This window comes from Cygnus atratus, chromosome 2 (assembly GCF_013377495.2).
Source record: "Cygnus atratus isolate AKBS03 ecotype Queensland, Australia chromosome 2, CAtr_DNAZoo_HiC_assembly, whole genome shotgun sequence".
Taxonomy (NCBI): domain Eukaryota; kingdom Metazoa; phylum Chordata; class Aves; order Anseriformes; family Anatidae; genus Cygnus; species Cygnus atratus.
Window position 1 is genome coordinate 84,637,732 of NC_066363.1, and position 15,957 is coordinate 84,653,688.

General features: G+C 41.6%; 1 protein-coding gene across 1 annotated transcript; it reads right to left on the bottom strand.

Annotated features, from left to right (window-relative positions):
* Nucleotides 1-8,307: 8,307 nt before the first annotated feature.
* CCT5 (chaperonin containing TCP1 subunit 5) lies at nt 8,308-15,924 on the bottom strand. Its single transcript, XM_035552658.2, has 11 exons — nt 15,782-15,924; nt 15,345-15,405; nt 15,093-15,257; nt 14,390-14,588; nt 13,105-13,297; nt 12,205-12,354; nt 11,749-11,868; nt 11,088-11,273; nt 9,925-10,062; nt 9,539-9,719; nt 8,308-8,593 (listed from the first exon to the last, which is right to left on the bottom strand). Exons 1-11 carry the CDS (start codon nt 15,884-15,886, stop codon nt 8,466-8,468), a joined length of 1,626 nt encoding a protein of 541 aa, XP_035408551.1. The 5' UTR covers nt 15,887-15,924; the 3' UTR covers nt 8,308-8,465.
* Between the last annotated feature and the right edge of the window lie 33 nt (nt 15,925-15,957).

Consider the following 15,957-nt stretch of genomic DNA (forward strand, 5'->3'; position numbering starts at 1 on the left):
GAATGTGTTCTCCAATAGGGAAGTCTCCAGATGTCCCCACAGAAGTATATTCACAAAAGAACTGTAAGAATGGTTCAAGGTCTTGGAGCCTTGCTGAAGGAAATGAGGAAAAAATTTATTTGATGGCATGGACCCAAACTTGGTTGAATAGGACAGTTGGTTGCTGTCCAGATGGTGACTGGAGTTCTTCCAAGGATCTTCACGATGGTGTCTTCAGATGGATCAGGTGAGACTTCATGAACTGTTGCTTTGCTGAATTCAGATATCCAGCTGGCCCACAGTCCCATGTAACAGCTCCAGCACATGCATAGTCTATTGCTATTAATTATCTTAAACTACATACCAAACATCTCCTGAGTATCTGAACTATCTACAAAAGATTGTCCTGTGCATCCATTTCTTCATCTGCAGGAACACTTTTTTCTGACTGTTTATAAGTATCTCGTCTACGTACAGCTTGATCAGTGTTGCATCCGACGCCCCCTGGGAGTCTCTGGGATGGCCAGATTCTCTACCCAGGGTGTAAATCTACACATCAACACACATCAGTTGGCCTGGGCACAGCAGGAGCTGCCTGAAGGATTCTCCATGGCAGCCCAAAATTCCCATCTGAAGACTCCTGCAGCAATTAGTCAAACGCTTAATTGTGAAGGTGGCTACGAGTTCAGTCAATCGGTTGATCTCAGTCAGCGGCCCCCTGCCTCAGATCAGTCCATTGCCTCATCCATGAAAATGAGTAGCCTCGGAGTTCCTGGAGAGCCAAGGAAATTAGTGGTTTGTGTGTGCTAAGTGTGGAGCCCTGCCACCCAGCTACGCAATAGTTATAACTATAGGAAAAACCTGAGTTTGACACTTGTGACAAATTACACAGCTCTTGCCACACACCAAATATAGGAAGAATGACATAAAAGTCTGTGATGGTCTCATTCTAAAACAGAATCATTTTGCTGTAGCTGAAGAAGGGTTTGTGGGCTGATAATTCATGAAGTCTGGCACAGATATATCTTTACACAACCCCACACATAATTCCCACAGAAGCAAAATGTTTGGGGCACTTCTATTGCTGGAGTTGGGTTCCTTATGAAAGGCTCTGAAAACAACATCTCTGCTTAGTCAAAGCAATTTCCTCTGACCAGCTCTGGTAGTTCCTTCCAGGTCGCTTAATGATTCATTTAATTCATCTTGTTTAAAATAGAACTGTCTATAGTCATGCTGTTTGGATCTTATATCAGCTGTGTTAAGCACATACCTCCCCAAGAGCCATATAGGCTGTGAATTCCTGATGCTGGGGAAAGCAGGAGCAGCAGTGCCTGTATTGACCCAGGTCCTGTTTCCTGTGTTCTTTTTTTTTTTGGCATGGGTACTCATTTTTCCAAGTTCTGATACGGATTTTTTTTTCTCTTTGGTGGTTCTTTTGGCTATTTTCAGCTTGCTATCTGGGGGATGGCTGGGACTGTTGCAGGAGCATTTGTATGTTAAAATTGTGGGGGGGAGAGTAGCAGATCAGGACAAATGCTCAGAGCTAGATTGGATTTCACACCCCTGCCTTTAAACTTGCAGCTTGCTCTGAGGACAATGGTGTGGGGAAACTGCTATTTTCACATAGGTGATCTTAATCAGATGATAGTGAAGAAGAAAGAGAAATGGGAAACTCTTTGCTAGAGGTGAGTGAGGAACCTTTGCTTACCAAGAAGAAAAGCAGACACCATTTGCAAGACAGGCTCACTTTAGGAAGGATAGTGTTCAGCTCTGTTTTCTGGCTCTTCCATTTACTCCAGGATCTCCTAGGATGTTGGCAGAAATGTTCACGCTGATTCAAAGAGCCATTGCTTTGCAACTCTCCCTTGTTAGCCTTAGCTTCATTGTCTTTATTTTTTTTGTGTGTGTGTGTGTGGTTTGAACATGTTTTTGCTTCAGTCAAAAATCTGCTTCTTGTTTCCTTGCCAGATCATTTTGTTGCAGTGAGGAACCAAGGGCTACTATCTGTCAGCCTACAGACAAGGCAAGAGCTTATGTAAAGACATATTGCTAAGATTAAAAGACTAAAAATCACACTTCAATATAGCTTGTCAGGCAAGAACTAGCATGCCAGTCATGTCTGGGCCATCGCTAAAAATAAGAATTTCTTGCCTGTGTCCAGGGGCTGAAAGGAAGTTTTTTAAGAACAGGTCTGGAGACAGACTTCACGGACTCTCTGATGAGGAAAGAGCTGGATTGTCTTCACCTCCCACATTTTCTTTCTTTATAGAGCTGCTGAGTAGGCCAACAATTAGGGAAGAGTTGAGTGAATGAATGGCTTCCTGAGAAAGGTCTTCAAAGACACTTTTTTGGGACTGCAGCTTTGCCCAGAAATTCAGTTAGATTAGTGTGCAGAGAGGATAAATGTACACATTTTTTGTCAGTGAGTAAATTGTACACATGATGAACTCACCATGCATGGATCAGGTTTGTGATCTGGACAACTGAGACACCAGAGCTGCTAAATTACTTTCTGTGTGGGCTTGACCTCTGCTGTCTCATCTGTGGCACCACGTAAACCCTCTTAGGAGCTAGCTCCTCTTAAACCCTCACAGGAGCTAGGCCGTCCCCATCATGCCTCATCAACAGAGCAATTCCTTCTCCCCATTTAGCTTCAAAGCAGGATCCTTTTTTTTTCTTTTTTTTTTTTTTTTTTTTTTTCCGATACCTTCAGGGGGGTCTTTCCAAGCAACCAGCAGCTAGATGGTTACATATTTTTACATCAGCAAAAGAGAAGAAAGTGCTGTGAGCTTTCTTTGTCAAGGAAGAGAGGACAAGGTAGCTCTGGTCTGTCCCTCTCCTGCACACTCGCCTGACAGAGATCCTGAGGAGCCCAGAATGGCGCTCCCATGGGATTTGTCGCAGTGGCTTTTCTTAGGGACTGAGTCAACATAGCTGAAAAGCACAACCAGCATTAAGATGATGTTCCACTGCAATGCTGTGCCAAAGTTACTCAGCAAAGGATCTTTCCTAAGCAGGTTTTCCATCCCTTCAGATACTGCTGCTTTCCCAGCCCTCTCCACGTTACCTTTCATCTCGTAAAGCTGTGTTCCTGGTCTCTAGAATTCACAATCTCTTAAAACTTAACTACCAGTGCTGCCCTTAATGCAAAGGCACTTCTGGAAGCTTGCCTTTCCTGGCCTGTGGCCTTCTTCCAATTACAAGCAACGTGTTAATGAGAGGACCATGTATCTAATCACCTAGCCACGGCATTTGCAAAGTGCCAGCCAGCACAGTAGCTGGATGCAAAAAATAGGAAACCAGCTAACGTCAGCTAAGACCGCTGGTTGCAGGGTCCTTGGAGAAGCATCATATTCACTGGGAAGCCCAGCTGAGCATGAGGGCCATCAGCTCCTGCCACTGGGTTACAGAGACGGGTCTGGCAGCAGAGGACCTGGTGGTGTACACATTCGGGAAAGGTCAGGAGATTGCCGAGGGCTTTTCACTTGTGGGCTGGGCGATGGGAATGGCTGGTGAGTGATGAGTACGAGCAGCTGGCAGAGAAGTTCATCACAAGACAGTCCAGTTAGAGCGCGGGCGCACGGCAGTTTTAATGGTGGATGGGTTTGTTACGATGCACTGAGAACTAGGTGACATAAGGCACATAAATCAAAGTAGCTTCTTGAAACTGAGACAGGCTGAGGCCAGAGCAGCTGAGGTGACACTAGATATTCCCCTGTGTACACGGGCCCTGTTTGTGCCAGCAGGGAGACTGCTCCCTCCTGACCTGGAGGGAAGGCATAAATGTTGTTTTTGAGGAACCAGCTTAGTTACGTATAAATTTTATGGAAACTGACAGTTTTCTCCGCATGGTGTAAAAAGGCACTACGCTGTATCAGAGAGCATGAAACCTTTAAATTCAAACCAAATATTTAAATATTTGGTTTATATTTATTTTGGGGTTTATTATTAACCTATGATATTGGCTCATTATTATTATTGGGTTATATTTGCTCATTCACCTCCATCTGCTTTGGTTTTCTCTATTTCTTATCTCCTTATCTAGTTTCTCTATTCAGTCTGCTCGCCTCAGAGAAAGAGAGCATGCAAACGTCTGTCTACCCCAGCGTCTCTCCTCGAATCATTTGAGACTCGTGATCCCTTTCAACCCCTGTCACTCCAAACTTGTCTTTGGCATTAAGGTTTCATTCCCTCGCAAGAGACATCAGGCAGAGCGAGTACTGATCGCGGGCTTGATGTGGGGCCGTTGTCAGGAAGCAGCACGAGCAGGCTGAGAGATAAAGCTCCTGAGAGAAAGGAGGAGGGCATCTCCCAGAGCTTCTCCCAACTTTTCCTCACCCCTTGTGTTTTCTCCAGCAGTCTAACTCAAGGTGGCACAGCTGTGCCTTGACACAAGCGGCCAAACCTCTGGGAGGGAAGCAAGGGGAGGACTGTCAGGGCCCTGACAGCAGCATCCCACACGCAGGCACCGGATATCTGGCAGAGACCTGCTTCTTTCAGTGCTCATGCTGCACACCAGGAGCCTCGCCGTAGCAGAGACCACTCCTGAATACTCTAGGGAGAAGCTTCAAGGAGATGCAGACTCTAGTGCATGTGCCTCAGGCTCGGTGTCTTGCAGAGCACATGCTAGCACTTTACCCTCCAAACATTTGTGTTTAGCAAACCGTCTCTCTTGTATCTCAGATAGGACTTGTTTACAAAGCAAACACTGTCAGTCCATTTAATTGGCTCTTTAACATGGCGAGAAATGTTCCCTGGCAGAGAGCTCCCGGGAAACCCTCCAAGCTGTGAAATGGAGAGGTACTTCTACGCAGAGAGGACAAACGAGGCTAGTTCCTCACAACTGAATCATCCCTCTTTGGATGATGGTGAGAGCTCAGGGGTTGTAACAGCCACCGCAACAGCAATTTTTAACAGTGCGTGGCACAGCAGTGATAGAGGAAGGCAGTTTCCCTGACTCGTTCTGTACAGCAAAATTGATCAAGCCAGGATCTGATTAGCAAGATTGCTGGATTGGCTCCATTTAGGATCCTGGTTGTGGTTGCTTGCGTGTTTGTCGGGTGGGATTGCTGAGACTGGAACTGCCCTTGTCATGACATGTCTTCCCTGCACAGAACGGTCAGAAAAGGGCAACTTGAAAGACAGCAATTTTTTTCTTAAGCGTAGGAAAAATATATTTGTACTAGAAAGCGTTAGTTTGTAGCAAAACAATAATGTTGTTTCACAGCTCTGCGTAACCTTGTTCCTGGAAAAATCCAGTTAAGCTGAATCACCACGGCACACCCAAAGCCTGAGGCCCAGCCCTGGACCAACAGCACCCAGCGGCTGCCGCAGGCTAGGTGTGACCGAGAGACAGGGGAACCTGCGGGCAGTGCTCCGGGCAACCTCACCTCGTGCACCTGCAAACACGAGCTGAGAGGGGAGGAGGGAAGGAGCTCAGGCCCAGGACAGAGCAGGAGAGGCTGAGAAATGAGGCTGGAGAAAGTTGGTTGACAGCACTATTGCCAAAGTGAGAGGCCAGGGTGAGGGCCCTAGGACAATGTGGAAAACTGGATTTAAGAGGGCACGTGGGAGTTAAGAAATCAGTCGAAGCAACTGAGCCCTTGAAAAAGATTCAGCTCTTGCTCCTGACAAACGCATACCACCTCGGTGATGCTGGGAGAGCTGCTCGGCTTCCTCAGCTGGCTTTTAACCATGGCTGCAGTCCCTACAACACGGGTGTGCATACATCGCCCTCCAGTGGCGAACCTTGTGTTTTCCCTAGCGTAAAGCAGTAATAGGACCTCAAGGGAACGTAGGGTGCCTGTCGTCCTCAGCCCCAAATACACCACTAGGCAAGGCTTTCATTTTCTGAAGGTACTAATATTTACAGACACAACACGCTTAATTTAAACGTCAGTGTTTGTCTCCCACAGCTTTATCATCACTCAGATGTTTCCTCCACGTTATGTGACTAGGGCAGACCACAGCACAAAGTCACAATACTGGTACTCCCACCGCCCTGTTAAGGCACAAATCCATTTACATCGGCCCTGAGAGCGCACCAGTCTGAGTCGCATTGGTTTCATTAATCTGGGTTAATGTTTTCAGTTGCACATTGCTTGTCCTCCAATTAACTGTCTATGCAACAAAAACAACTAAATATATGTTAAACAACTATTACGTTAAATTCAAATAACTAATGCATGTTAAATAACAAAAATGTAGCTGATACTACTACATGTTGAAAATCAAAGTCTGTAATAAAAGAGTAATTCTTCATTTTTAGAATTTTGTCAGCATTTCAGCACTGAGCTTCAAACTTCCATACTAAGGTCTGGCTAAAGATTAATATTTATATACAGAGCACAAAGACTTACTTCCTCAAGTCAGATTAACAAAAACACAAGATCTTGCAATTCTTGGACTCTTTTCCCTGTTGTTCTAGAGACTTCTCAATTAGGCAGTTTACTACAAACAAAAACGCAACGTAAATCTGACCAGATTTCAACTCATACATCCTTAGAAACTACCAGCATAACATGCTGCAGATCTTTTTGATAGCAGGAACAATTTGTTGTTCATATAAAGTGTAGGCTCCAGGCTGCTGTGAACGAATTCCATATCCAACCTGTGGAGCATTGTCACAGCTTTCTCCCCTCTAGTGGCAGGGCTGCTTACAGAGCCCGCCCTCCCTCACGTCTCCTGGTCACAATACCACACTCGGAACAAGAGAAGCAGTGTCCAGCACTGCCTTTCTTCTGGGCATCTCACATTTTAAATAGCTCACATCATCTAAGCCATGCCAAAAGACAATATAACTGAAAGAGGTGAAGCTTTTGAATAATTTGGTAATGGAATTACGTTACGGACAAGGACCTGAAGGGAAAAACTACTGAAACACAAATAACAAACCATCTTCTCACTTCCTTTCCATCCTATGTACAACCCCACCAGTACAATTAAACTACTCCCTTGGAAGTCCTAGCTATAGCCACATTCATTCGGTGCTACTGAGCAAAGTAAGAGATGGATCTACATGAGCCAATAGATTTATGGGATTTTAGTCACAATTACAGCCATGAATCAATTTGAAGTGCCAGACTTCAGCTGCAGCAAAACTGTTTAACTGTTCTGCTCGTTGATCTGTATGTAAATACACCTATTTTGGAAAAGAACAATGATGAACAGAAGTTATGGTTGTCAGTTTCTAACAAATTAAAATAAAGCTTTGCAGGATTCTTCCTTAAATAGTTATGGATATATACTTTATCATAACCAGCACTGGAACTTTCACACCATAAAAAAATCAAACTTCTCTAACCTTCCTCTACTGACACTCACTAAAGGATTTTGTTTCACTCAAGTGGTAATCATAACACAACTAGAACAGAACACGCTAGCTAACAGAGGCAAGAGAAGCAGTTTCATCTGTACTACCATAAAAAAAAACCACACACACCAAAAACCTACGTGCTATTTCTGGTCTGCCACTTGCTTCTTACTAGTAACTATACGTGCAAAGATGCAAGGCAGCTTACAGGTAAATTTTACTCCTCCATTTTAAAATCATTTTTGGGACTTATGAAGTAAGTACACTTCCTCTTGGTAGTACAGGTAAGTTCTGGGAAGAAAAAAAAAAGAACCAAACTCACGGCTGAACACATATCCCCCTAAAAAAACTCCCTGCATATCAATCAGGAATACACTAAATGTGAGTGGTAACATGCCCATTCAAAGTTAAGGCATTCAGATAATTGGTTTGAAGATTCTGCAAGGATCCACATAATCTTTTTTCCTAAACCCTTTCCTAAAACCTTTTTTTAGGATTTCCTAAACCCTGAACATCTAGATGTTCATATTTGGTGTAGAACTGTTTATTTAGCTTGTTTCTTGTAATGTGATATTCCCACATGCCACTGTTCAAATGGCTCTAACACTGTAATTACTCAACGGCTGTTAAAACCTGGGAATGCAACAAGCACGGATTGCCTTGATATAAAAAAAATTGTACTCAGTACCACTACTGAAAGCTGGAAGCATGTAACCTGGATATTTTACATCGCCAAATTTAAAATTCAAACTTGAGATATTTAAGAATTACTGGAGGCTACAATAATTTTCTGCTTGCTTCACTGAAGAGGGACAGAAGAACTCTTAAAATGAAAATCTGCAGACTTTGCTCACAATCAGATAAAGGAATTAGCTGCAGGAGCAATGGAAAAGGACCTACACTATTCTGTTAATGCATTATCCATGCTTTTTTTTCTTCCCCATACATTCAAGAAGTTTTTCCCAAGAACATTCACACCCCTTTAAGAAAAAATGCAATGATGCTTCCAAAACAGGTACTGAAACCATCAGTGCTAAATTGTGTTTTATTTCCAACAGTTAGCCATTACAGTATCTGAAACAGTGTCCAAAATAAATAGCTGAAGATGAAGCATCAGAATACTACCGTCTTCGCTACTGCTGTGGCCCCCTTAATGTTTCTTGCTTTTCAACCTTTACTCTTCAGATTCTCCAGGCCTACGGATATCATCAATCTTCAAAATCATTCGAACGACCTGAGTCGCCAGAGAAATCTGTTGTTTCTTACCAATCAAGGTTTCTATAACATGTTGCTGTTTCATATCTGTAAGAGATGTGAAAGAATTAATATCCTCCTCAAACCTAAACATAACATTTAACCCAGATACTTATTTACTATGTAATTTTAAAGAAGATATTAAATTACTCTTGGCCACCAGTTAACAAATACTTTGTATAAACTTTAGTTTTAAGCCTGGGTTCTTCCCAAAGATCTTAGAACATTAAGATCAAACTCTTTTCCCCGATTAAGTCTTCCTCAATCATAACTTCACTTCCTGCACTTCCATATACAAATATTAGAAGCATCCTAGGGGCAGAGCGACCACTGAAAGCTGCCATGCCATAATGCAGAAACATCTAATCAAGGAAGGGCTACGCATTACACGAACACAAGGCTTCATGCTGTGTTCCAAAATGTACCGCCTGTTTTCCTCAAAGAAGCATGAAAGTAAGAATTTGAACAGTGTAAGTTCATCTGAAAACAGATTTTCATACACTGATTTCTTAGCCTTCACTTACTTATTACAGGTCTATATATGTGCATATAGCAGTGTGAACAGGACTACCTGAAGACATTTCCAACCTTTTGCCTTTTTTCTTCACAAGTCGTTTCTCAAAACAACTGTTGGTAGGACTGCGCTGTAAACTGGATCACTAAAAATACAGTAGTAAGAACACATCCCATTTTTGCCTCTTAGTGAGTAGTTTTTATTCCTGTCCCACCAGGTCAGCAGTATCTACAACTAATCTCACTACTTTTGGTTCAAGCAGTTACATGTTTTCTTCCTGTCAGACATCACGTCTCTCTCCACCCCCATTCTGCTTATTAGAATAAGAGAAAAGAGTTCTTAATTGAAGTGACAGACATCTTAAGAAAAAAAAGAATTAAAAGAAAAAACGGGCTGAGGGGCAAAATATAACCTTTTTCATCTTTTTGAGGAAGAAAACCCTGTTATGCTCCTCTCCTTCTCTCCATTACAAATCTTACCATTTGTTCCTTTCTGCAAACAATCAATGCCGAGAGCAGGATTATTTTCTTTCACTTGTCTAGCCCGTACTTCAGTCATAGTCTGTATTGGATTCATTCCGCTGTTCTCTGACAGGGCCATGGGGATTACCTCCAGGGCATCTGCAAAAGCTCTCATGGCATACTGTTCCAAAGATGGGCACTAGGAAAAGACATAAAAAGGTACTTGCAACAACTTTACAAAGAGGGGAAGCAAAACTTTAACACTGGTTATCAGCGAATGTCAGGAAGTTCTGTTAACATGCGTTTTTCTGGAAGCTCTTTGAAGCTTTTTGGAAACTCTTAAGATGGTCTTAACCCCTTTTTTCCCCATGGGAAATTAAAGTTGTAGAATGTTTCTTCCTTACCTTATCTGCTGCTTCACTGACCGCCAAGGCACAAGAAATTTCAGCTGCACCACCACCATACACAATACGATTATCACGAACAAGATTCCGGATCACACATAATGCATCATGAAGAGATCGCTTTGCTTCTTCAATGATCTGGAATTATAACACAGCACATACTTTACAGCACACAACTGACTGATATGAAGGTGAATTTCCTAATACAGGAACAAAAACTGCAAATGAACTAGAGGATCTCTTCACTGCTTTACTGCCTCTATACTATACAATTTCAAAATATAGAGTGTTGGACGCCTATTAGCAGAGAAGGAATGAAAAATACACACCCAGACAAAGGCCACAAATGTAAATGCCAACATTATTTTCAGACTGCACTTTGTGCCAGCTCCCAGCTCCAACAGATGTAGAAAGATTTAACAAGTTGTGCTAACCTTTCATGAAGCATTTTTGTTTTCTGAAAGAACTCTTTAGACTGGCACTTCAATTCTTTTCTTCCTGTTTTTCACTCAAAGTAGAATTTGACCTATACTAAGTATAATTCCACACTAACAGTTCAGTCAATGACTAGATTAAGTAGGGAAGCATTAAAAATGGTCTCATTCTGTTCTTTTAAATTGTTTTAAACCAGAAATGACATACAGAAGCATAGAAAAAACTGATCTTGCAAAAATACTAATACATCTTTACTCATAAAAATGACCCTTCCATGAGAGAAAAAAAGAAGAGCGCCCACAAATAAAATTATTTATTTATGAACTATATGGTCTAATACTGAGAAAACATAACATTTTCACTCAGAAATGTGGGATATGAATTTAACATGTCTTAACAGTCACTGCTGCCTACAACCCCACTTCCCCCAAATTCTTCCACAGTGCGAAGTAAAATTTAGATAAAAATAATGGAAGAGTTAACGTGCTCTTACAGTATGAAAGAAACTACATATTCAACAACTGAGGCATCAAACATTAGTAACAAACTGCTGTGATCCAACCTGGCAGGCAGCTGAACAGCACACAGCCACTTGCTAACTGCCAGTGAGCACCAGTGCACTAACAACACTATTCTCATCCTCAATCCGAACACAGCATCACACCAGCTACCAGGAAGAAGATCAACTCTATCCCAGCCAAAACAAGGACACGAACTAAGCATCTTACCATTTTATTTCCTCCTCTAATGAAAATGGTCACAGCTCTAGAATTCTGACACTGTTCAATGACGAGCATCCTGTCCTTTGTTGTTCCAAAGGAAATCTCTCGGACGATACCAGCAAACCCCAGCTTCTCTGGTGTGAGTTCACAGAAGCGAGGAACAATGCGCCCTCCAGTTGCAATGGCAATTAACTAAAATTAAACATCCATCAATTATTTTGAGAAGAGCTGTCCGTAGTGCTTTAAATAACATTAAACTAGTGGAAACAATCTACCAAATGCCTCCAAAGTTACCTTCTCATTGCTTCAGTCAAAGGGTAGATTTCAGGCAATGCCTTTGTTTCTACAAACACTGAGACTGAAAGCAAAAGCACTCCCAGCCACATAAAATCTGTAACAGGCAATACGCACGGACACCAATAATAGACCATAATCCCATTCATCCTAGGCTCTTCCACAGATCCCCAGTGATTTTGCTCCAATATTTACAACACCTGATTTATATTTATTTATAACACCTGATTATGCAGTTCTAAATAAAAAGCCCACACTTTCAATTGGTACAGCAAACAAGCTGTACCAACAAGCATACAACAAGCTGGTTGTACAAAATGGCTGTATAACACGAGGACTGGTGCGAATCCCAGTTTCCGAAGATTTTACTTACTTCTATTTCAGGTCCACCAACCCAACGAACAGCAGGCAGCTCGTTCTGGAGCAGCAAGTGATTTGCCTCATCATCAAAACCCCACTGGCAAATAGCGAGGTTTGCACCAGTGTCCTTTATCTGAAAGCAACACACAACAACAATCTTCTGATCAGCACTAACGCAAAAAGGAAGAAAAGTTTAATGGTTTTAATTCTGTATTTTTCACAACAGAACTCTCTGAAGAAGGCATGTATCTGTATAACTGGCACATACAGAATTGAAAGTACATTTCAAACTAAAGTGTTATCTATTACTTCCATAAACTTAACTTTCATTCACAGCCTTACAATCCCTTGTATGCTGCCTCTTATCTGTATTAGTAGCTCATTTGCAGAAATAAATCAATGCACTAAGCTGTTTTGTGCAAAGGCTATGAAAAATTACAAAACAGAGAAATAACGTTGAACACTCTACCTGTTTCACCATTTCTTCAAACTTCTCCTTCTCGTATTTCTGCAGTGCCTTGTAGTCTTCCACAGATGTGACATCAAGCTTATGCTTGGTTTTGGGCTTAGGTGGTTCGAATGGACAAGTAAGGATTGCAATTTTAGCATCTTTGAGCTCCTGTACATTAACATAAAAATAAAATAAAATAGAAAGGTTGCATTTTGGCCACAGTAACGCCTCTTTCTTGTATTTGCACAATACACGTTGTTAAAAAGGTAGAGACAGAAGGAACCTTGAAGATCACTTGACTCTTTCTGAAGTCAAACTACACCCACACAATTCCATCAAAAATCTAACTAATTTAAAAGAAATTCCACAGCTTCGAGACACTGTTTAAGCACTTTAATCTTTACCAGTCATTTTTTTTTTATCATTTAATACTTAAAAGAAAAAAAAAGAAAAAAACTCCTATCCACAGTGACCATTGAAAATACTACTTCCATGGTGTTCCAAACAGGACAACACTCCAACTCATACAGCATAACAGTACAAGCTTTGTGATACTGAGTTGCATTAAAAATTGGTACACTGACATTTGGTTCTCAATTCTAACACAGTTCTTTGCATTACCCTCTACAAATGAGGACTTGCACTCTACGCTTGTCCTCACAGCTGTGCAGTAATTAGCTCCCCAATCATTTCTCAAGATTCTTGTGAATTCTAACCTGGTTGGGCCCAACAAAGAATTTAACACTCCTCTTCCCTTCCTCTTCCTCTCCTCTTCCACGTTGATACGTGAGTGAAACAACAAGGCAAACCACAGCGGTGTTTAAATGCTTCAATGCTAGAACAGCATTTTTGGTCTATTTCTATGCAGAATTATTTAAACTGTTACAGATGACAGACACATGCAGAGCGTTCACTTACTTTAGGCATCTGCGGATGACTGAAATCTTTATCCACAATCACTCCTTTAACCAGCTGCGTATCTTCCAGTCTACCTCCCACTTTGCCTTGTACTTTGATCAGCTCAAAATCAACATCTTTACGTTCCATATCTGCTACTGTCAGTACAGCATTCACAGCAATTTCTGCCATTTGTCTGTGACAGCGGTTAACTCTAAATTTAAAGAAAACACAAGGAGGTTGCATTAAATTTACACAGTTCAGACGAAATAAATTTATTTTGTCAGTCTCAAATAGAATATATGCGTATATATATTAGTGTTGCTAATAGCTTTTGTTTGCTGTATGAAGAGAGGGTGCTCTGCTCACTGGTTCACCTGAACGTGCTAAATATGACAGAAAACAGAGCACAGGATATAGCTTGTCTTCGTGAACACAGTCTCAAGACACAGATTTGGAACAAGCAAGGAGAACTAACTACTACTCAAAACACTCAAGTCCCAGAAACCACTGTTAAGACAGGTCTGCAAAGGAAGCTCTTACCATGTGTCATAAGATACTGTAATCATAAACTGCACTTAAAACATAAACAGGCCCACAGAAATTAAAAATGAGAGATACCCATCTCCATATTTTTCTGTTTTAATTATCGTGTCTTTCCTATAATTTTAGGTATGACCTCCACAATGATATCTTAAAAAGCTAATGCCCGAAGAGGGACAGACAAAAATTGTCCCAAGAAATATAACTGGGAAATGACACTGATGCTTATTTACTCCATACTATATAGCAAAAAAATGCTATAATGCAAATAGAAAGCAGTTTCATCCCTAAGATCTGAATTTATATTTGTAGAACCTGCAATGAGAAATGCACTTATGGAAGCAACAACTATCCTACGAGTCTTGTTGGGCTAAAAAAAAAAAATATTGAAATTTAACATGTAGCTATTTTTAGAAAGTTTGCACTTGCTATGATGCAGAAATATTGAACAAACTAGGTAGAATGAAATTTGATTTTGCAGCTGTTTAACTTCATGGAATTGCCTCTTTAGAGAACAAGGCTTTCACAGTTTGTTATCCTGAGATAAGAGTCCACTGAGAAAGAAACCAAAATCAAAGAAACTTTACAGAGCTTTCAGCAGCCACTCCAGTAACAAAAACAATTTAATAATTCATCAAAACACCAAGGATTTCTCCTTTCAGCTCTAAGTGTATCTATGGAAAATATAAGTATTCATAAATATTCACATAGGTATGGAAAATATAAATAGTTGCATATATTCTTTAAGTTTTTGTGAACTTACACTTTAGAGCCTAGCGTTGTCTTGGCTGTCTGGATCAAAGGCTCTGTGTTCTGTGGGTCAACTGGAAAGCTGTCGCTGATTTTGTCGAGATGCTCAATAGCAATGCGAGCTGCCTGCTCGTAACCATCCGCTATTCTGATGGGGTGAATACCACGGTCCAGCAACTGCTCGGCCTGTTCCAACAGTGCTCCAGCCAGAACTGTAAAACAAAAATTTTAAATAATGTTTACTCTCCCACAGATGGGGGCATCCTGTATTACACAGTATCACAAACTTAAAAAGTATACCTTTAGATTTATTCTGCAGTATTTTAACAGTTTGAGGTTTATTAGGTAATAACTTCAATAATAATAATACCACCAATGCTCTACTTACTGACTAAGAAGACTGCATTTAGACCATAAAAGCACAGGAGACTAGGTGAGCCAGTAAGATCATTATGGAATAAAATTATGCAAAGAGTTCTGAAAGTACAAAGAGGACTTCCAACACTAACTTCAAATGCAGCCATACTCGGAAAGAGACATAAAAGCATGTTTTGGACTAAAAAAACTCCTAACAGATGAACTAAAAAGAATACTGAAGCAGTAAATACTCTAAAAATGTGCTTCAGTAAAGCTACTTTCACTCCATAAGTGTTTTCTTAAAATAGCTTGAGAAACTTAACTAGAAATGCCAAGTTAAATGTAAGATCTTTTCTTACCAACGACTCCAGTAGTTCCATCCCCAATCTCATCATCCTGAGACTTAGACAGCTCCACCATGAGTTTGGCAATCTGGTGGTCCACATCCATCATATTCAGGATGGTAGCACCATCATTGGTTACTGTCACCTCACCATCTTTGTCCACCATCATTTTATCCAAGCCTGAAGAAAGACATGCTCAGAACATGAGGCCAAAGCTGGAAACCCCTGAAAAAACCATTACTAAGGAAAAATAAAGTGATTTATTACCGTTGGGCCCGAGGGATGTTTTCAGAGTATTTGCCACAGCCTTTGCTGCCATTATGTGAGACTATAAAAGAATGGAGAAATTAAACAGTTATTGTGCATCTGCAAATCGTAGTGTTAAGCTAACAAATATAGGGAAAAGCTTTAATATTGTGGTAGTAAGTATTGTAAATGTTACATTTTAAGTAGCAACATCCAACTATGACTGAAAACGAACCTACATACGCACATGGCTTTTATGCTAGGTATTTCCGAAGCCTCTCCGTCGCTTGCAGAGCAGAGGCTTAAAGCAGAAGAGCTCACTTGAACATTTAAGGCTTACAGAGGAAAACCGCGGGCAGGGGCCGCCCCCGGCCGCGCGTGACGGCCATCCCGCAGCGGGGCGATGCCTGCTCCCTCAGGCAGGGCCCCGCCGCCTACTCCCGAGCCCGTCCGCTCACCTTGAGCGCCTCCAGTCCCATGAGGCGCGTCTTGCGCTCCTGGTCCTTGAGGATGAGGAAGGGCCGCCCATACTCATCAAACGCCAGCGTCCCCATGGCCGACATGGCTGCAGCGGCTCCCAACGGCCCCCAATCGCTCCCAACGGCCACCCGAGCACGAGCCGCGCCCGCCCTGC